Source organism: Caloenas nicobarica, chromosome 2 (assembly GCF_036013445.1).
Source record: "Caloenas nicobarica isolate bCalNic1 chromosome 2, bCalNic1.hap1, whole genome shotgun sequence".
NCBI lineage: Eukaryota > Metazoa > Chordata > Aves > Columbiformes > Columbidae > Caloenas > Caloenas nicobarica.
The window spans coordinates 96,026,704-96,050,034 of NC_088246.1; the positions used below are offsets into that span (position 1 = coordinate 96,026,704).

Here is a 23,331-nt window from a genome sequence, read left to right on the forward strand (position 1 = left end):
ATGTTAATGGTACCAAGATATTTCTAATAATCTAAATGCTACTTCACTTAAGTTCTGTCTACCAATATAAGGAACTCTGGTGAATTTAACACCTTTATATTTAAGGTTTTGGGCTGGTTTTGTTTTTTACATATTAGAAGCATTCTTCTTAAGGTCTCAGAACTTGCTTAAAGTTATTAGCGTCCTTAAACTTGAACAGCTGCAAGGCAATCTGCTTGATAAGCCTCCCTATTTTCCGCTACTAAATATTTTTAATAACACCTCTCTTTTAACAATCCAGGTTACCATCATTCACCTTCTGACACTTAATGTGAATCACTGTTCTAAACTTGGCTTTCTTCATCATGATAATGCCTTTTAACAGTATTTTTGTGGTGATCTAGTTATACCCAGTTATATACCAAGAAAAAGCATTTAAATAGCCCAGTGTCACCACTATGGCACCAAGTGACAAATATTCTCAAATTCAATTTCTAATTTGGCATGAGTTTATTGTTCAGGTAGCTATTTTGAACTTAATGACTGGAAGCAGCAGTATTCACCCATTTCAGTTAGCGATGTGTACTTTAATTCAGATTTGTCTGGCTCAAGCTTAAAACCATTTATTGTTGTCTGCCTAACTATAAAACTATTGTATCATTTTTTTCTTCCATCCAAGTAGGTATTTCTTAACGGTGGTTAAGTCACTCCTTGACTTTTCAATAAATTAAGCCATGTAAGCCTCTGTTTCTAGAAGGTCTAAAATTTATTTTCTAATCCCTTTATAATTTTTATGATTTATCTATGAGCTACATCCAACCTTCCATTTCCCATGATGCCCAGACAACAAAACTGGGCAGTTTCTTCTGCAGAAACTATACTGCAATGAAACAAAGATCAAATCCCTCTCTCCGCTTACTCTGTTTTCAGCTATTTATATGCCTAACCATCATGTTACCCTTTAGCTGCTCCTACAGTGTTGCGGCCAAATCTGCAGCTGTTCCTTTCACCACGTCCCTCATTCACTGTGCCTCTCAGAGTTCACAGCTTCTCGAACCTGTAAGCATGGCCTCAACAGTCGTGATTTCCAGGTGCACAACTAGACGGTTTATTATGGCTTTGTGTATTGGGTGTAAATCACAAGGTTTTGGTAGCAGGGTGGCCACTGGGGTGGCCTCCATGGGGGGAGGCCGGGGCTGCCTTGTGCCACACACAGCTGATTCCAGGGGGCTCCACAATGGACCCACCACAGGCCAAAGCCGAACTCATCAGGCACAAGTGTGGTGCCTCTGTGAAAATGTATTTAACGAAGGGCAGAAAACACCAGAGAGGGAGAAGAGGAAAGAACGCAGAGCAAGTGAATAGAGAGGAAGACAGAACAGAGGGTTGAACAGAGGGAATAAAAAGGCCAGGGGAGTAGAAGCACTCCACCATGGAGCAGGTGCACCCCTCTGAGGGACTGTGGCCTATGGAGGACCCATGCTGGAGCAGGCACATGTCCAGAGGGACTGTGGCCCAGGGATGAGGAGACGTCTGAGCTGGGACCTCCCCAAAGGGACTGCAGCTCGTGGGGGGAGCCCACACTAGAAGGCAGGACAAGTGTGTTGGCTCTGCAGGCACTTGGTTGATAGCTGGGGCCAAACCACCACACTTGGTAAATGGGAAAATAGCTACATTTAAGTGTTAAATACATTTAAAACTGCTGAAAAATGGCATTTTAACCAAAGTTTAGAGAAAATCCAAGCAAATTATGAAACTCACTTTGTTTACAGTAGGAGGATGGGAAGAAATGCCTATAGATTCATAGTAGCTCATGCATATTTCCAGAGTTCCCATCTTCCTTATTCACCTCCCAAAAGAGTATTGGAAAAAGTGTCATTCAGTCTTAAAATAAACTCTTCCAATAGCTATCATAACTACTCCAATCTTGCTTGATATATAAGAGAACAGATGCATGTAGATGCGAAGGACAAAGCTAATTAACCTTAGATCTAGAATTAGAATCAAGTTTATCTTGTGACTTCTCCACAGGGCCTAGCAACCCATTTTTAATGTAAATGAAAAGTTAGCATGAGCTGTACTTGGCTACTGAAAAACAGCTAAAATAGTCGTTATCTATAGGGACAAAAACCATGAAAGATGTACTCTAAACCAGAAGTATTCTTACGATGTAAGGTATGGCACTAAATTATTCCAGGTAACTACAACAGTCAACAGACAAATCAATTTTACAAAGTTATCTACTACACGGTAACAGACGGTGCACATCCGTCTTCCTATTTGAAGCTCTAATTCATCTTGTCTTAACAAAAGGCCTTAACAAGCCTTTCCTTCTATTTTATTTAAACACAAAGCCTAAGGCTCTCCAAAGTCATCATTTAATACATATTAAATACAATAAGTTGATTTATTACCTGCAAAAGGCACGGGCAATAGCTGCACAATCCAGAAATTTAGCCAGATCTGGACAATGACAATGGCCCACACAAGTGTAACAAAGTAAATATCACTAGTTTTCTTTTTTCTAAGAAAAGCTCCAATCTCAGGTCTTTGTCTGCTCCCAGAAGAGGATGAAGAGGAGGATAAAGATGATGATGAAGCTTGTGGAGACCGATCACCTTCTGTTGCTCCTAAAACAAATTCAAACAAAGAACTGGAAATTATCACATTAATGTTCATCACAGAACAATATACATTCCATAGTCCCAAATTAACCTTTTTGTTGTTGCTGTTGTTTTGGGTTTGTTGTTTTGGTTTGGGATTTTGTTTGGTTTGGGGTTTACTTTGTTTCGTTGGGGTTTTTTGTGAGTTTTTATTTGTTGTTTTGGGGTTTGGTTGGTTGGTTTTGTTTGTTTGTGGGGGTTTTTTTGTAATTTCTCTATAAGACAGATACAGCCTTGGCACTGATCTGAACTTTGAAAAGCCAGAACAGGGCTGTGTAAGCTCTCCCACATCATGCAACACCACGCCAAGCAGGGCTGGGAGGAGGACAGAAGAAAAAATACTACAGCCTCTAAGAGGCCCCCTGTCACTGCAGGTGAATTACAAGCCCAATACATTTTATCAAAGAACCATAAAACCCTGAAAAACACAAAGTGTAATTCACTTCTGAAAGAAATCAAAAGTCTTAAAAGAAATCTTTGATTTCTCTTTACTTCAAGTACTCAAAAAGAAATCTTAGATTTGCTCAAAGCTCATTTAAACAAAACACTGAAGAGAAAGCTTTTATATTACAAATTTCTTACTGCACTTTTTATTTTCCTGCACACTCACACTACAAACAGAGCACTCACACTGTGATCCTAAATTACTTGCTTGTGTAAAATATTTTAGTAACAACAGCAAGCATAAATGAATGGTCAACAAATGTTGTCATTCTCTCATTGTTAGTAAACACGAAATTGAATTAAAAAAATGTAAACTGATGTATTAAATGCACTTACAGATAAACAGTAAATAGTAATTTCAGGCAAAAATTTTATGTCCAAATTAAAATTCTTGTATAAAGAACACAGTAATTTATTGATTTATTTCTCTTTTTAATGGGTAAATCTGTCTAGTATGGGTGACACCAAACCCATCTTCAGTCGCTGTATATAGAATCTCTCCCTGAGAACACCAGTATTAACTTACCCTGAGGCCCCATGCTGGTGGCAAAATGCACAGACTTCCCACACACCATTACTTGAGAAAAATTTGTAGCCATAGTGGAAGAATGCACACAAAAGAAATCCTGAAAAGTTACTCTATGCTGAACAATAAAAGGCAATTTGTTATGCTGGTACATACTGCAGCAGGTAAGCAATGAACACAACTCTTTCACTGGACTTGTGTCCCATCAACACCAGCCACTTTCCTCCCATAAAGAAAAACTGCTGTAAAAACTGTATTACAATACATTACATGCATATCAGCCAAACAACTTACGTTCCACACATGCAGTTTTAGCTGCACTGTGTCACTAAAGCCATTCCTGGCCTAAAGCATGACAGCTAGAATGTACAAAAAGACAAGACCGATTTCTCATATGTGTACAGTAGTAGTCAGTGACAAATTCTGCAGCCTCATACACTGGATAAACACTCTTCTCTTGTTGTAGAAGTCTGCACTGGTGTTCTACAAGTAAGTGGAATTATTTTTAGAGCTTATAAAAACTTCCCCACCACACTAACACGGTAACGCAAATCTATTGATTTACCCAACTGATAGACACTGGGATCATGACAGAAACATCAGCTGGTTGCTGGTAACATATTTGGTGGAACTTTAGAATATTCCCAAAGGAATTACAGCATGCAACCTGAAAGAAGGAACTCTGCAAGCAGCTAAACACAGCAGAAGCCTGAGGTGGAGTGCTTCTTGGCAAACCTCTTTGCTGGGTAAAACTGCCTGGAGGGCTGGGCCCAAAGAGTTGTGGTAAGTGGAGCCCAATCCAGTTGGCAGCTGGTCACGAGTGGTGTTCCCCAGGGCTCAGTACTGGGGCCAGTTCTGTTTAATCAATGATCTGGCTGGGGGGATTGAGTGCATCCTTAGTAAGTTTGCAGATGACACCAACTTGGGTGGGACTCTTGATCTGCTTGAGGGTAGGAAGGCTCTGCGGAAGGATCTTGACTGGCTGGATCGACAGGCTGAGGCCAATTGTATGAGGTTTAACAAGACCAAGTGCCAGGTCCTGCACTCGGGTCACAACAACCCCAGGCAGTGCTACAGGCTCAGGGAAGAGTGGCTGGAAAGCTGCTTGGCAAAGAGAGATGTGGCAATGTTGATTGACAGCTAGCTGAACATGAGCCAGCAGTGTACCCGGGTGGGCAGGAAGGCCAAGAGCATTCTGGCTTGCATCAGGAAAAGTGTGGCCAGTAAGTCCAGGGAAGTGATTGTGCCACTGTACCCAGCACTAGTGAGGCTGCATCTTGAATCCTCAGTTCAGTTTTGGGCCCCTCACTACAAGAAAGACAGCGAGGTGCTGGAGAGAGTTCAGAGGAGGGTGATGAAGCTGGTGAAGGGTCTGGAGCACAAGTCTGATGAGGAGCGGCTGAGGGAACTGGGGCTGTTTGGCCTGGACAAAAGGAGGCTGAGGGGAGACCTGATCGCTGTCTACAGCCACCTGAAAGGAGGTTGTAGCATGGAGGGTGTTGGTCTCTTCTCCCAAGTAGCAAGTGATAGGACAAGAGGAAATGGCCTCAAGTTGTGCCAGAGGAGGTTTAGATTGGATATTAGGAAACATTTCTTCACGGAAAGGGTTGTCAGGCATTGGAAAAGGCTGCCCAGGGAAGTGGTGGAGTCACCATCTCTGGAGGTGTTTAAAAGATGTCTAAATGTGGCACTTAGGGACATGGTTTAGGGGTGGACTTGGCAGTGTCAGGTTAATGTTTGGACTCAACGATCTTAAAGGTCTTTTTCAATCAAAACAATTCTATGATTCTATGTCTCAAGGGGGTAAAGGCCAGCCCTACCATACAAACTACACTTCAGAGAAAAAGACGTGCATTTTCCATAAGGGCAGAGAAAGTTACCTGTAAACAGAAGTCTTCCTGAAAAGACAAAGTGTTTTTGTCATAAGAAACGGAGGGTTAGGTGAAATAGTGACTTTATTATCATTAATGTCTTTCAGAACACCAGGATGAAGGTATTCCTTCATGAACAACCACATCCCTCTGCAATTTCAAGAGAAAAAGATTTTTTTTTTTAAGAAAATAAAGAAGTTGGTGGAGGAAAGGGAGGCTAAGAGTCATGATACATTTGAGGATTTCAGTAGCTATCATATTCAAGCCAAACGAGACAACTGAATCTTGCTTAACAAGGCAGCTAACAAAATACTGCAGTGGTATCTACTTCTTAAATTGTGGACTTCTCATTTGCTGTATCATCTAGAAACTCTTGGCACACCAGGAAGGACAAGTTAGACCACCTGCACTGGTTATCATTAAACTCCTCACCCCCAACACTAAGTATCAGTATTCAACAACAAAATAAGGAAAAACATGAGTGTTCAGAAAGACCTACAAAATCAGCACAGCTCATTTCCCCTCTGAGTTTTTTCATGAACAAATTTAAGTGTAAGCAGAATAGAAAAACATGAAGCATTGATTGTACTATAATTGATTTAATACAATATAAGAATTCTTACTGTTACTGATAATTAGTCAACCTTGACAACCACAGACATATTTAGAATAGATATAAGGAAGATCTCCTCCTGAAGTCTGCTATACAGTTGGCTGAAGATGTGAAAACTTCCAAAATCCTACACTTCTCATAAAATAGATGTGTGTTACACTACAAGTTCCAAAGCAAGATAACAAAACATCTAAAAATCACCGCAGAGGAAAACCAAAAGAGTTGCAATTTCTTAACCCTGCAGATAAAGCCATTTGCTGTACAAGAATAATGTTTCATCATCATTCATACAGAAGATCCAAATCAAAGATGACCAAAAGGATGCTTAACACATACCACAGAATAGAATGCTAATTTGCAACAGATTGTTGGAAAATTATTTGAACTATTGTTAGGAGTAAACAGAAAACTTCATATTTATTCTTTTCCTGTCTTGAAGGAGAAAAACAACAGCATTTGCAAGACAAAAAAACCATCTGGTTGACTGTCTCAAGAAAACAAATTAAAAAACATTCATTAAAAAAACCCCTTTGTAAAACCACTGAAGTTTTTCTTTTGGCAAAGAGAGGTTACAGCTTGAAAATAGAAAAAAAAAAACCAACAAAACAAAACCTGTCCTGAAGAGAAAAAAATTAAACCTGTTGTGTAAGTCAAAACAAAAAAAAGCAACAAACAAAACCACAATCATTTACATGGCACATTTGTGGGAGACTGTTGCTTGACCAGATGTTCAAAAGCCAGCTAAAATAAATTATCTCATTTCCAAAATTAAAGGCTAGAGTGATGCTCCATTCTCAAATTTCAGGACATAACATTCTCAGGATTCTATATTTGTTTTTGAGATAGTTATGTAAAATGTAGAAACAAAGATAAGAAAAGAATAAGTTGTCTAAAGCTACCTTTTTTATATTTAAAAATGAAACATGTTTTCAAGCGCAGCTTCCTTTGACATATTTAAAATCAGGAAGTGTGTTTACATTTCATCGAAAGATTTCTGAAGAGCTTGTTCTACACCATTTCACCTGGTGGCTGAAGTAACTTTTTAATTTCATAAATGGTAGCCTTTAGGCATAAGTTTTTAAAGCCACATGCTCAAAGCATTCTCTCCTGCACAATTGCTATGTTTCCTCCTCTGGAGCACGATTTACACATTACAGACAATATTAACGACATGCAGTCTCGAAGCAGAAAACTCTTAGACACAGGCAATTTCAAATTAAAACTTTGGAAGTTCACATTCTGTCAAGTTGAATGACCTGTTCTGTCTACTTGCAGCAAATGGATGAAACCTTTCAATTTCCAGAGCTCTCTATAATAACTTATTTTTCTAGTATCTTCTCCATCAAAGGCCTACCCAGAAAAATGATGGTAAGGTTCAAAATCAGTGATGGACATCTAAACATCTTCTTTGCAACTCTTTCAAGTCATTTCTTATAGATTTATAGCTGTGTTATTTCAAGTGAAACTATCATGACTCTATCATGACTCAAGCTAATGTCAAGTAAACTCACTACAGGAAAGACACTGAGCATGCCACATTCGAACAGAAAACCAATGGGTTTTTTGTCATTGTGATGTACACAAAAATTATTCTAGTCTGTCTGTACCTGGTCCAGAAATCCAGTTATATCTCCCAAGTGCCAACAAATCAAAAGAAGATTAGGAAAAAATAAAAATAATAATAATAAAGAACAGGTGAAAAAAATACCCTTATTCTTAAAAAAATTCCTTCTAGTCAGGCCTTCTATTATAAATGTACTGTTCTTCAGACCGACTCTTACACATGTAAACCATCATTTGCAAGACAGCTTTTATATTATTGTCTTCTTAACATTTTTAAAAACAAATAAGCCTGTTTCACAAGGCAAATATCAATGTGCTGTTTTGGACAGGATGAAGAGGATAGGAATTATTTTGAAATTTGTTCTTAATTCCCTCTAATGTCATGCCTTTAGAGCAAATTCAAACGTTTCTTACAGAGTATTCAGTCACCTGAGGGTTGTGAGGAACATTCATTATTGGACTCATCTTCTGTCATTGAAATTGCCATGGCAATTGTTGAAGCAGCAATGGAAATCATCTGACCACGAAGCTCTGCCCCTGTAAAATATATATGTGTATGTAAACAAATAAAAGCTTAAGTCTTAAAACACTTCATTTGTTGCTTGATATCCACTGAAGCTGTGAGGCAACAGAAATTATACAGACACTGTTAGTTTTTATAATATGTATTATATGCAGTCAGTAAGATCAAAGAGGAATGCATGCTAACAATTTTAGTATTATAATACACTTGGAGCCAAAACACAAAACCAGTTATTTGTTTAACACCTTCCCTACTAATGAACTGCTACCAACTAAGTCATTCACTGTTGCTGGCAGTCTGATTAATGTAAAAATCTTTATAGCAGATAATCAAATTTTATTAACCAAGATTATGATGAGTTTCAAGAAAACTACAACAGCTAAACAAAACAGCTAAACAGGAAAAAAGTTTCCCCAAATATTCATACAGCTAATACTGGAAAAGAACACCTGGCATTTGTTTTTTGCAAAATTGACCCACAACAAGCAAAACCTATCTTTCTCAAAATCTAAACACAAACCACAGTTTTAAGAAACTGTTTTTTAAAAATTAATGACTGGATGGAATTGTCTCTGTTTCTCTCATACTCAATATTATAGGAGCTACCCAATCCATATTGCTTATTTCTTTCAAAATTAGCCTCGGATATCAAATTTCCTGGGCTTTCCGTATGCTTGAAACTACATACGGGATTCTGTAAACTTGAGCAATCAGGTTTGATAATGAGAGTTGCTGCTTTCCTATGGAAAAGAAACATCGGCCTATTACAATTATTTTCTGTAAAGAATAAAAGATGCACTTCAGCATGAGTAAACCACTTTGAAACAAACATACTAAAAAAACTTATAGTAAGTTTTTGCAATCCATATGATATTGAGTTTACAGTGATAGGGTCCAGATTCTTTCACTGGACTTTATGGAACCTTTGCCTCTAACAATAAAAGAAATAGTAACTTGTTCCTTACCAGAAGACTCCTTTCCCTTTTGCTGTTCGTGCAACATGCCTACAGTCATCAGAACAACTATAACCAGAAAAACAGGAATTCTCCAGGAACCTGCCACAGAAGCTGAAAGATAGAGCACTGAGGTTTTTTTCACAAGTACACTATTAATAAACTCTACATTTAACAAAACCAAGAAAGGTACCACATCAACCGGGAACAAGCTGGGCAGAAACTAAGTGTCATAAAGCAAACAAGTTTTCTACATTCATGAAAAGGAAGAATGTAAAACACAGATGCACAAGTTTCTCAATGAATAAACCAAGTTGTTACTGTTCCTAACTTCAGTGACTTTAAACTATGCTGATACAGTGAACAATTTTTAAAAAAATATGCAAAATTACATGAAAATACACACAAAATAAAAACATTTTAGATATCAGAGGCAAATCGAGTTCCACCAAAAAGTCTACACTTATGTTAGATCTCCACTGAGTGGCATCAAGCAGTGCCTTCTTGGGTTTTGGCTTTTCAGCTCGTACTCCCAGCAAATACAAGACTGTCAAAATGTAAGCAAATGCAAAGCCATTACGTGTAGCTTAAAGCCTCAGGAAAGTGTCCCCACATAGCCAGAACAACTTTTGAAACCTTCTGCTAAAGCAAAGTAAATCCTGAAGTACGCTGTGAAGCCTTCCATCATGATAGCGTTCTATTATTTCCATGATACTTCTACCATAAACTCTCTGATATGATAATATAATCTGACAATCTGTTATATTAAATATGTAAAACAAATCTAATGCTGATAGATTACTATAATGTTATATTTGTATTAACAGATTATATAGATTACTAGTAGATTTATTTGACATTGTTGATATCATATCAACATGCTTGTTGACTACTGATAGCATTTTTTTTTTCTTCTATTACTACCATGAAACTCATTGTAAAGCTTGAGCCTTGGTTAATAGCAGGCTCTCAAGAAAATACAAATATTAAAAATCTTCACAAGTGTATGTCTAAATCCACCCACATGTAACCCCAGCCCTTCCTCACTGTCAGGGACTCAGTACCAGGTCTGCGAGTCAAATAAGGGAAAGCCATGGGAAGTACAAACTGGGCAGAAGGAGTAGAAGATGTATGTTGTTCAGCATCTTGAAGCCTTCCCATTCCTTACTCCAAGACTCTCTGCTGGCCACATGCAGCCAGAATTACTGAGCAGAGAAAACAGCCTGCATGTCAGCTAAGACTCCACTATACAGATTCAGCAGAAGGGCAAGCGAGTAGCTTTATTTGCCAGACAACAGAATCCCAGGAGACACAATAGAATAATAACTCCTTGTTACTCACCTAAGTGAAAGAGCAGCATAATCCAGACAGGGACAGAGACCGCTTTTAAGTAACGCTCAGTGCTTATATTCCACTTGAATGAAACCATTAGCAGGTAACCAACTACCAGCGTCCATATCTTTAAGAAAAAGATACACACAGGTATGTATACATACAGGAGTACAATACAGCTATATTTTGACGTGTGTGTGTATACACACACGTGCACACTCCCCCGTCATATTGAGAGAACTGAGGTCAGGTTCTAATTCTTTAAGAGGCCTACATTTCAGAACTGTCAACTAATTACAGGAGTTTTTGCTCCACGTAAGAGAAATGTAAGGTTTGTACAAAGTGTAAGGACAAGCTAGACACATCTTTGGTCTGCCTTCAGCATGGGTCTAATGCAAGGCAGTGTACATGCTTTGCTGGACACAAACCCTGAAGGAAGATGTTTTTGCAGCTGAGACCAAGCAGCTACTCTGAACTACTACTGAAAGGTAAGAACCTCAATGAAACGGGGCCACCAGTGGCACCGGTGGGGCCACAGGGAGACAGAGCCAGCAGAGCACCAGTCGCTCCAGCACAGAGCAGCTTGCCAGCTCCTGTGTTCCAGTCCAAAGAGACAAAGGGGGCTTTAAGCCAAACATAGCCATTAGGAAGCAGAACAAAAACTGCTGTTCCTCAGCAGTGTTTTTCCACAAAAGAGTCATGCCTTTAAACGACTCGTGACACAGAATTTTATCAAATATTTAACTAAAAACACTAAAGATACAGAAAAATGTCTGTGACAACATATCAAGAGACAGATTGCTGATTTTGCTGTTGCTGCTTCTCACTGCCTTCTACACCTCTGCTCATCAGATAAATCACAGTAGAGAATTCTAATTAAGAAACTTCGGATGAAGAATCTGAGCTTGAAAATACTGAAAAGAATCAAGCAGAAACCAGAAGAGGCAACAGGAGGTGAAAAGCAGCTACTCAGCAGATACGAAATAAGATATGAAAACTTGTGAAAATAAATACTATGTTGCATTCTTAAGAGAAAAAAAAAAAATCTGACATTTCTGGCCCAAAGTCAACAAACATTCCCTATCCACAACCAGCTAAAGACACCTTCAAATTTACACTTATAAATCAATACAGCCTAATGAAGTTTAAACAGAACTTCTGTTAACAGCATCTGCTGAATCAGACGTCACTGTAAGAAGTAAGAATGTACCAGCAGATGCACAGAATGAGCCATCAGAACACACCGCAAGAGCTTTCACCTCTTTACTCTGCACTGTATGACTCACGTTGAAGAGGAAACAGTCCCTGTGAAGAGCAGGTTTGTGCAACTACTCCCATGCACCTAATTGGCATAGAGGAAATCTTAATTGTGCTGAATTCAGCCAACAAGCAGTGATGTACTCTGTTAACTTCAGGGGGAATGCTCATATGCGCAAGGCAATTTAAAATAGCTTAAGAAACGTGAACAAATGTATTCCCTTTTCATACCCATCTTTCTCATCAAAGCTGATCAGTCCAACTTTTCACTGCTATGAGTAGCTCTGTTTTGCATCAATAGAGCTGTGTATGGCCAAATGTGGACTCAAGACAAATGCCTAAAACTAACACAACTCTTAGACATTAAGACTAAAGTCATGAACAAATGAACAACAACAAAAAAATAAATGCATGGCAGCACCCCTTTAACAGCACAGGTTCATAACAAATTCATTCACAAGGCATATTACAGCATAACCGTAACTGCAAGAAAACTCAGCGTGAAGATGCTATCCTACTCCCTAACATAAGCCACACAGCATCTTTGTATGATAAATACTGCTGCATCAAGCCAATTTTTCTCTTTTGCTTTCAACTTTAATGATAAACTATAAATAGAAGACTCAATAAGTTCAAGATATTAAATTGTCTGATTAAAAAAAAACAATGATGACAACAAAAAAAAACCCCCACACACACACAAAAAAAAGGAGGCTAAAACTGCATAAACCTAAGTTTAACAGCCAACAAAGCAAAACATGTTGCACTGCTTTTAGCTGTCCAGGTAGCTGAACTAGAAGCTAGCATTTCAGAGTTTAGGTATTCAATAATTTTTGGTGTTATAAGTTACAATAATTCATCAGTTCTCATTTCTAAAAGCTTAGCAGATGATCCAAGCAAAAGTATTTCTTAGTTCTATTAATAGAGAGAAATAGCTTATTTTAAAATAAACAAGTTATCTTGTTTCCAAGATCAAACAATAACAATCCTGAAGCCCCGTGAAAAAACTATGTAATAAATTGACTGGTGCAAGAAGTTTAATATCAGTGACACCATGGAGTAATCAGTTCCTTATCAGTTAATGTCACAGCCAAGGACTTCCCTACGCTGCATGGGAACTAGGGTAGCCTACTTCCAACAATTCATAGCTGAAAGCAACCGACAAAGCAAATTAATCTAAATTGACATGGACTAGGAATTCATCCCATATTAAGCTGGCAACAGCCTATCTTTTTTTTTTTCCCCTTAACCCTTTAAATGCATGTTATGGAACCTTTCTCACTGTTTTTCTGAATGGCCTCCAATAATTTTGGCTAAAAGAGCATGAGAATATTAATAGCCTCTTTACTATTACATGTCCATCTCAACAACTGACACCATGGAAATGAAGAATAAAAGATATTGCCTACTTTCATTAAAGTTAAGCTACTGTAATTACTGCACTGAAACTAGAATGGATACAGATTCCATGCTAAACCAAAATGCCTATAAATTTGATGTATGAGAGTATACAGCTAACCAGTAACACTTCTGATATTGCAGAATACATTAGCTACCATAACTATTTATTTATCAAGCTGAAGTCAGTTGTAGATGCCTTTCACCACGTACTCTGAGATTTTAAATGCCTACTCACTCACAATATTTATAGATATGCATAACTCTAATTATATCATTAAATACAATCTAACTCTAATGTTTAGCCTGGAGAAAAGGAGACTGAGGGGAGACCTTATTGCTGTCTACAACTACCAGAAAGCAAGTGATAGGACAAGAGAAAATGGCCTCAAGTTGCACCAGAGGAGGTTTAGATGGGATATTAGGAAAAAATTCTTCACAGAAAGGGTTATCAGGCTTTGGAACAGGCTGCCCAGGGAAGTGCTGGAGTCACCATCCCTGGAGGGGTTTAAATGACCTGTAGTTGAAGTTAGGGACATGGTATAGTGCCAGAGTTAGGTTAATGGTTGGACTCAATAAGGGTCTCTTCCAACCAAAATTATTCTGATTCTAACTCTAGTACATATAGTTTAATGCTGTAATCTTTCCTTCTTCCTTCTCTCACACATCTTCATTGTCTGAACAGACAGCAAATACCACATTTCTCACATCTCCTCTGCATTTTGTAGCACCCCTTGCAAATTGAATGAAATGCTGGTTTGCCTTTAGACATAAAAAGTAAAACTGCCTGCTCCCTGAATAACCAGCTGGAATACTGCAGGGCAGCTTCTTGGATTTCAGCATCCACTTTCGGGTTGCAGTGGCAAATTTAAAAGGTCAGATTTAGAGATGTCCAGGCAAGTCTGAAGGGCTTCAGTTCTCTTTAAATTACCAACTGGAGGCAAAATTACACCATAGAAAGATGCAGCTTTTATGTTACATTCGAGCATCTGCTTCAGTGTTTTTTCTTTTAAATTACAGTGTTGGAAAGTCTAGGATTTATCAGCATGATCGCACCACCAGTGCTACTGAAAGTCTATATCCAGTTCCAATTAAAGGTGAGAGAATTTGACAATCTGAGACACTGGTGGCTTTGGCATCATTTTTCAATGAGAGAAAACTCTTTCTTACTACTCAACTGTTGACCACATTTATATTGACGAGTAAAATTCTTTATTTACACAGTTCACTCCCCTTTTTTTCCTATCAGCACGCTAATCTCTAAGGGAGAGGTTTTAGAGATTAGCTTAATTATTAATAATAGCTCACTGCTATTGGAGGTTCATTTTCTCCCACTGCCAGTCAGGTGGGTCCCACCTCTTCTGCACACCAGCTTCAACATTCAACCAGCCAGCTCGAGCTCCCACAGCTGATAAAAAACTATCTGGAAAAAAAACCCCAAGAGTTTATAATCTAATTCAGTTATAGTTAAACAGACTCACAGAGATAAGACAGGCACTGACAATGGGGCAACTGAAGCATATCTCAGAAGTCTGGATAAGCAAGAACAGTTCCTCACGGGCAGTAAAGCTGTTGGAAGGACTCAGCCTTCTGCAGAACGTTGCCCCAACAACTCAGCATCCTGCAGGGAACACATTTCCTACCTGCTTCATGCAAACCAGCCCATGGTAAACGCAACAGTGAAGACTGAGTAGAATAACCTACAGAGTAACTTCTTTTGCCTACCTTCCAAAAGTTACCAATTTTTAACAACTCAGGACCTACCAAATGGCATGTCTCGACTCCTTTATTTTCAAGTTGTAGCTCTACCTCCTTTCTTTGCCATTTCAAAGTTTTGGTTTTTTTCCAGGCTGCCCTTTTCCACTCGAAAATCACAGGGCAAAGTTTTTTAGGGTTTGTTTTGGTGGGATTTTTTTTGTTTGTTTTGTTTTGGGTTTGGGTTTTTGTGTGTGTTTGGTTATTTTGTTTGTTGGCTGGTTTTGTCTGTTTGTTTTAAATTGAGATATCTAAAGCTCTTTGACAAAACTATGGATCCAACCCAAACAGTTTCCTAGTTTCCAGTTAGTTTCAGGATTATGACCAAAAAAAAGTCCTAACTACCTCTCCACTTCCCTTTAACATTTAAAAATAAAATTTTCCTTTGGAAATATAGATTTTCCTTAGTTTTTCTTAAAATAGGAAATCCTTAAAAACATGGACCAAACATTCACATGGCACTTTTGCAAACCTGTAAAACAGTGCTGCATTGAGCAACCCTGGCTGAAGAAGTGATCTTATGACAGCAATTCATTACTCCTACCTCCTCCTCAGTGTCAATGCAGGCCAGTGAAGGAAAATGAACCCACTGCAAAAGCTGAGCAGAATAGCGTTGGGCTTGAAAAATGAAGTGACACAAGGCATTAAATGCATTGCTGAAAGCCAAATTGTGTTTTCCATATGAACCTCACAGTGGGGTTTTTTTCTGTTCATTTGAAAATAGTTTTCTAAACAATAATAGTGAGACAGGCGAGGAATTATGAAAATGTCATTTTGATGACAATTTCCAGAATCAAAATTGATTCCATGTGGCTTTACTGTACATTCCACAGTACACAGGAAGAAATATCCCACAATGTGCAGAGTTTGGTAGAATAAAGAAAGTATAACTGTCCTTCACTTAGCATAGAAACAGTCTTTGTTGAACAGATACAAAACCAAAAAATCCCAAACCAACTAATCACGCATTTAATACTATTGCCCACCTCAGAGCAAACTCAACCACCTCTTCTGTTCTTTAAGGAAGCTGCCATTTATCTAAGCAGGTAAATGACATCCTGATTTTTTTTTTCCTAAGTGAACACAAGTACACATAAACATGACAGACTGGGTTATTCCTAGTCCTATACCCAAAGGCCTAGAACAGCACATCAGTTCTCTTTCTTCCAGAACCCTCAGTTGTGACATATATCCATGTAGATATGTTTGGCATTAACACACAGACTGCTAAACCATGTGAAACAGAAGCCTGGTGTTTAGCTGGACTACCCCTTTCTGAAATGACAACGTTATGAACTTTCAACTAGAATCCTGGAACAGGGGAGAGAACTGACCATCAGAATCAACACTGCCACACACAGGTTAAAACCATTTTCAATATGTCCTGCAACATTTCCTACCCTGTGAATTTAAGGAAATCCATTAAATCTAAGATATCCAGAAGCCTGCAGCTATGGATGTTGAAAGTGCTCCCCCTTTAGTTCACTTTTTCTGTCTTAGTACAGATGTTATTTATGAGAAACTTCATTAATAAAAATGCTATTCAGAAATCAAACTTTTCAAGATTCACTTGTGAAAAAGAGTTTTTCAGAGCACATCAAATTCTCTCCCTGCAGACAGAGTAGCACTCCTCTGACACACTACATGACAACACTTTGACAAGAGATTGTTCCTCACCATATGCAACTTCTTCATCTTCTTGCTTTATTACAGAGAGCACAGCTGAAATTTTGCTGGACAGTTCCGTAATAACCATGCATTTCAGAGGTGGTAGAAAAAGAAATATTGTATTCAAATAATACATATTAATACAAAAATATAACTAATTTTATGTAGCGCATATCGTTAGGCTCAATGCTTGCTTCCACTTAGTGCCTGGGGCTGCAGTTTATACATATAAATCTAAATAAGCCGACAAGCCGTTTCATGAAAGGTACCTCACAGCAGGTTCTCCCAAAGCTGGGGGTGGGTGTGGAAGGGAAAAATAAAAGGTGGAAAAGAAAACACTATTGACACCTCAGTCTTTCCCTGACCCTTCCCATCCTGTTTTTAAATAGGCCACATGTAGTCTCTACACAGTTGATCTCTACCAAGTTGTGAAAACAAACCCAAAACTGTGGTTTTGGTAAGATATGTTTGCAGTTAGTACCTAGCTGTATGATTTATATGCCATGATACCAAATAATGAAAGGATTAATATAAACAGCAGAAAGAATACTTAAGGGCTTTTTCAGGTGTGAGTTTTTTTATGCTGGGCAAGTTTTAGAAACCTGCAAGCCTGCTCTAAGGAAGGGAAGAAAAAAAAAAAAAAACCAACAAAAAAAACCCCTACTGAAACACTCCAGAAACAGAAATTATATGCACCTTAAAATCAGAACTCTCTTCTTCTCATTTATAGTTATGCCTACACTATAGTCAAACTTAACCCTTTCCTTTGCTAGAATAGAAATTACCCCATCAGGTGAACTTGACAAAATATTAATGCTTTTTTACCTCCACAGGTGATATTCAACAGCACTGTGGAAACCAAGCATCTTGGAACCTGAAACCCAAAACATTTGCAAGAAGCATGTCTAAGAATTCCAGTCTGCAAGGGTTACTTTAGGGACTGGTGACATCTAGTGCCAACACAAATGGAGTTTTCCAGTGTTTCCAGATTTGCCCAGCACTGTAGTGAGGAAAGGATGGTTTAGATCTCCTAACTGCATGCTAACTGCGCCAGAACAACGCAAGTTGTACTTAGTACAGAGACACAAAAATACAGTGACATGCACACACATGAGTAAACAGTTCTGACCCTGACCAGTAACTTGTGACAAACCAAGGAAGAAAGACTGGCCATGAGAGAAAGATTTTGACAGCGCTGTAACCAAGTTCACTCCAAAGAACTCTCTCAATTATGACTGCATCCAATTTAATTTACCAGGATGAACTTCAGAGTCAATGTAGAGCAGTTGTATAATTCATTTCATCTGCTGGGACAAACTAACTATTTTCTAAATAAATATGAGCATGTGAACCCTGCTGAAAAAAAATACAACCAATAGCTGGCATTTCCTGTATATTACCCTCAGTGTAAAACATCAGGCTAAAGTAGTTTGAACTCTTGCCACAAAGCAGAAGAATTTCCTGTACCTTAGATACAATGCTGGATACAAGCATACTTGCTACAAAGCTAGGATGACAAGGAAGTCCAAGATTAGTCTGCAGATGGTATGCTAACTACAAGGGTAACCATGCTGAAATTGCCATAGCATATAAACATGCCAGGTATATTCAGTCCACTATGGGACAAACCCCACTCCTTTTCACAAAAAAACCCACAAACAAACGACTCAAAACCAAAACCAACCAACCAACCAAAAAACCACCAAAAAACCCCACACAGAAAAGCATTCACCTTCCCTGTTGTACATCACTGAAGTTCATGTAGACTGCATGTCCTCTACGTAAGATTTCTACAAACGAGCCATAGAGAAAGCTGGAATCAGAGCAAGGAACTCATCTGGAATTTACAACCAGCTCCTAGCTTTAAGGCCCAGCAGCCTACTACATTTCTCGAGCAAGCTTCTTCAAAGATCATGCAGGAACTGTAAAGCATGAAGAGAAAGAAAAGGAGACAGTGGGAACAAGATGCTTGTAGACTAACCTAAGATCTTGGACTTGTTCTTCAAATACAGTGTTTTGCAATCACTTATCAAACAGCCCTATCCTGGAGGTATCTAGGGTAAAATTGCAGATGTGACTTAAGAACCACAGACAGGAACACAGCCATTTGCATAACTTCACTCATCAACACCATGAATGGCTTTCCCAGACTTAAGGACAACAGTACAAGAAAGCTCTGTAACACACTGGTGTCAAGCTACAGTTTACTATGACATTTTCACATGCCATTGCTGCAAACGTACAATATAGTCAGATACTGGTTTCACACTTGTTCATCTCTTTTATGCTTTTAATAAATGATTTATATATCATATTCTTGGCAAGAACATATTCTTCGCTAAGGGACAAATTTACTTATTTTATGTTAATTAAGTTACTCTGTATCAAAATATTTCAAAACACAGAAATATAGATTGGCTTAGTGGGCTGCTAAAAAGAAACAGTGCAAGAAATGAAAATACCATTACTTTTATTTATCACATAGAGTATCTAACAAACAAAAATAGTTGTAATGTTCATGCCAGATAACATACAGAAGGAACCATGAAGGATTCAGATCCCAGGGAAGAACAATGCAATGGAGCAAACTGACTCGCAATACCCCAAATTCCTGTGCAGCTAACAGGTAGACTGTACACATGCAGAGTCCTACAGTATAATAGGGCAATTAAACAGCTTTAAAATGCCTAACTAGAGCAGATGCTATTAACTGATCCAGCTCAAGGCTCCTCAGCAGCATGGATAAAATTCAGTTTTTCTGCTACGGCTCTGAGATAATACAACTCAGGTAAGTACAAAATTCAAAAAAACTGGAATGGCGAAACACCGTAAAGCATACAGGTGATTCCAGGTTGAGCTGAGGTTATTTACAAAGGGAAGCTCACAGTTTCTTTCTTGTGTAGGGTCCCAGAAATAGACATAAGCAGTTTGCTTGGAAAGCTACTGCAACTGGTTTGCTCAAGGAAGTCCATGAGTCAGTTATTCTGACATGAACCCAAAATCTTCCAACGGAACTCAAGTCAGAGGAGTTCTGGGAACTTAGCCTTTCCTCAGTTAAAATCTTAAGAGCACTTCAATGAACACAAGTGTCATAATAGAAAAACCGGTGCAAAACAAAAGTATCAGACACTGTTAAACAAAATTGCACTGAGCATGCACAGACACTCAGCAGTGCATTACAACCATAGCTATGAGGTTAAATCACTGCAACTTCCTTTCATACCCTTATACGTACCCAGTGTAAGTGCAGCTTAATCAACCAAGTTTGAATAAAAGGCTGGACTTAGCCAAGTCAGTTAATGTAGTGATATCACTGAATTATTAAAAATAGAATGGGTAGGCCAATGCACAGGAAAGTCTTAAGTTTATCAAGTAAATTGTGTGGCAACTAACCAAAGTTTCCCATCAGTACCAAGCCATGCTTACACTCCTCTACCACTCAGCTGAAGGTAGAGGGTTGCGTCTTGCCTCTTTATAGAGTGAGTGTCTCTATCTACTCAGCTTTAATTATACTTCTAAGTACAAAACAGACCCGAAACAGATCTCTCCTGACATTTTCCAGTGTATGACAACACTTCAGCATGGAAAGCCAAGAAAATCCCTTCTTCCACTGTTCGTTCACCATCAAGAGACAAAACACATCCTCCAGTCCATCCTATTCACACTAGAAATAGCTCAAAATATCCTTTTTCAGTACATCCAGGAGATCTATTACTTTTTTTTTTTTCAGGCATACACCTTCAAAGTTGTGTTTGAGGTATCAGCACGCACCAGTTCCGCCAAAGGGATAAAATTAATATTCAAAGAACATGTGCAATTCAAAATCAGAAGCCTGGACAAGCTTGTTATAGCTTGGGATTTTGTTTGTTTGGTTTGGTTTTTTGGTTCTTTTTTATTGACAATTCCTCTCTCTTGCCCACATAAAAAGATCAGGTTTAGGTAGTTCTTTGGTTTTATCTTCATATATCCCTATATTCCCATTAAACCGTGTACATCATTTTCCACCTACAGGGGAGTGCATGCTGTTGTTTGTTTAAAGAACTAGAGCAGCTTAAAAACAGTCTTTGACACTAAGTAATCTGGGCATGCCAATCATACATCAGCCTCGACAGGCTGGAGAGTTGGGCGGGGAAAAATTTAATTAAATATAACACGGAAAAATGTAGAGTCTTGCATCTGGGCAGGAACAACCCCAGGTTCCAGTATAGGTTGGGGAATGACCTATTAGAGAGCAGTGTAAGGGAAAGGGACCTGGGGGTCCTGGTAGACAGCAGGATGACCATGAGCCAGCACTGTGCCCTTGTGGCCAAGAAGGCCAATGGCATCCTGGGGTGTAGTAGAAGGGGGGTGGTTAGTAGGTCGAGAGAGGATCTCCTTCCCCTCTACTCTGCCCTGGTGAGACCGCATCTGGAATATTGTGTCCAGTTCTGGGCGCCTCAGTTCAAGAAGGATAGGGAACTGCTGGAGAGAGTCCAGCACAGGGCCACAAAGATGATGAAGGGAGTGGAGCATCTCCCTTATGAGGAAAGGCTGAGGGAGCTGGGTCTCTTTAGCTTGGAGAAGAGGAGACTGAGGGGTGACCTCATTAATGTTTATAAATATGTAAAGGGTGAGTGTCACGAGGAGGGAGCCAGGTTCTTCTCGGTGACAACCAATGGTAGGACAAGGGGCAATGGGTACAAACTGGAACACAGGAGGTGTTAAATATGAGAAGAAACTTCTTCTCAGTGAGGGTGACGGAACACTGGAACAGGCTGCCCAGGGAGGCTGTGGAGTCTCCTTCTCTGGAGACATTCAAAACCCGCCTGGATGCCTTCCTGTGTAACCTCACCAAGGTGTTCCTGCTCCAGCCCGGTTATTGGACTAGATGATCTTTCGAGGTCCCTTCCAATCCCTAACATTCTGTGATTCTGTGATCTAATAAAACTATAATTTACTGAACTTCTACACTTTCACATAACCATTTACTTCAGATATATGGTATTTTTTGCATTTTCAATTATAACTAACAAAGTGAAAACAAGTCCTGCCAGAGGTTTTAACTAGTCTACCAACTGAAGGCACCACAGAGAAAAGCAGTCTCCCAGAATCTTTATTACCATAAGTAAAATTTCTAAGTTAAAAAAACAGCTTTACTTTTTAACGTTCAAACTGAGTTTGCACCATTTGATACTTTAGGAAAAAAAGAAAAAAAGAAAAAAATCAGTATACTGAGAAACAAATCTATGCCTCCCCACCCCAAGTCACCCGCGGAGCCGAGCTGCTGTTTCACAACACTCAATACACATCTTACAGCTCAACAAGAGTCGGTGCTTGCCCAAGACCTCACCTGAATTACCTTTGACAGAACAGCATCTCAAAACTGCAGCGAGACTAAAATATCGGCGGAGAAAACGTATCTGCTCCTGCTGCACCCACTCGGTTAGACAGAGCACCCCTCTGTGCCGCGGGTTACAAGTCGGGAGCTTTTCTAAAGCCGTTTTACAGACGTTTTTTTGCAGGGAAGGCTGGGTTTGCCTTACGCCACCACGACGCGGTGACAGCTGGTGCTTTGCCCCGGGGAACCCCAGGCGCTGCTGCACCCCCGAGCGGCGCCGCGGCCGCAGTCACGCCCGCGTGCTGTGGGGACACTTTCCGCGTCCTTTCCCCCCCCCAACCCAAAAAAAAAAAAATTAAAAAAGGGTGCGACGGCTTCAAACATGCGCCTTAGCGATTTTAAACGTCCGCGACCGCAGCGCAACAAGTGAGATGGCGGCCGGCACCGCGCCCCCAGCCGCCCCCGGGGCAGCCCAGCCGCCCCTGGGGGGACGGGGGCGGCGGCCACATCGCAGCCCCCCGCGGTGGGCCGCGCACCTCCGAGGCGGGGCGGAGGAAGCTGCCGGCAGCCCCCCAGCTCCCCGCCCCGGGGGAAATCGGCCGCCTCCGAAACCCCTTCCCGCCCCAGGCGCACTCACCCACTGGCTGCTGAAGTAGTCCAGCCCCTGGCAGATGAGGCGGGCGGCTTGGGCCAGCAGCAGCTGCACGCCCAGGGAGCTGCCCAGGCAGTAGAGCCCGTAGAGCAGCGGCCCCCCGGCGCCCAGGAGCAGCAAGAGCCGCCGCCGCCGCAGCACCTGCTCGCCCAGCGCCTCCACCCCGTAGTTGGCGAAGCAGATGGGGAGCAGGAGGGCGGCCAGCAGGACGGGCGTGCGGGAGCGGTGCAGGCGGCCGAGCCAGCGGCGGCCCAGCGCCGTCAGGGAGCTCTTGAACGGGTGCAGGAAGGTGCCGCAGAGCACAGCCCAGAGCAGCGGCCGCAGAAAGGCCTCCAGGATGAAGTAGACCAGCACGGCGGCGCCGCAGCACAGCCCCGCGAACAGCAGCGCCCCGGTGTTGTAGAAGGCCTGCTTGATCGGCTTCTCCAGCCGCGGCAGCGACATCCCCGCCGCCCCGCCCGGGCCGCTCAGCGGCAGCCGCGGCATGGCCGCCGCGCCCTCCGCCCCGGAGGCACCCGCGCTGGGGGAGCCCTCCGCCCGCCGCTTCTGCGCCGGCGAGTCCGCAGGGGCCGCGGCCGGAGCCGCCGGGAGCTCTCCGCTGTCAGCCATGGCGCCCGCCCCCTCCCGCCCAGCGCCGGGCACGGCCGCGGCTCCGGCCGCCGCTGCCAGGGGGCGACGCGACGCGACGCGCCGCGGGCGAGGGCGCGGAGAGGCGGCCGGCAGCGCCGGGGCTGTAGTGCCGCCGCACGGCCCCGGGCACGGGCGTGCGCCCAGCCCGGCGGGGAAGGGGAGTTGCCGGCCGGGAGGGGTGCTGGGA

General features: G+C 41.0%; 1 protein-coding gene across 3 annotated transcripts in view; it reads right to left on the reverse strand.

The window, feature by feature from the left end:
* Positions 1-23,130, reverse strand: part of TMEM245 (transmembrane protein 245) — an 87,356-nt gene extending 64,226 nt beyond the window's left edge. For all 3 annotated transcript variants that reach the window (XM_065628418.1, XM_065628417.1, XM_065628416.1), the window contains exons 1-5: positions 22,500-23,130; positions 10,477-10,594; positions 9,148-9,249; positions 8,089-8,196; positions 2,394-2,609 (exon numbers count right to left, since the gene is read on the reverse strand). In XM_065628418.1, the coding sequence (XP_065484490.1) occupies positions 2,394-2,609; positions 8,089-8,196; positions 9,148-9,249; positions 10,477-10,594; positions 22,500-23,123 (1,168 nt within the window). In that variant the 5' untranslated portion in view covers positions 23,124-23,130. The remainder of the gene's footprint in view (positions 1-2,393; positions 2,610-8,088; positions 8,197-9,147; positions 9,250-10,476; positions 10,595-22,499) is intronic.
* Between the last annotated feature and the right edge of the window lie 201 nt (positions 23,131-23,331).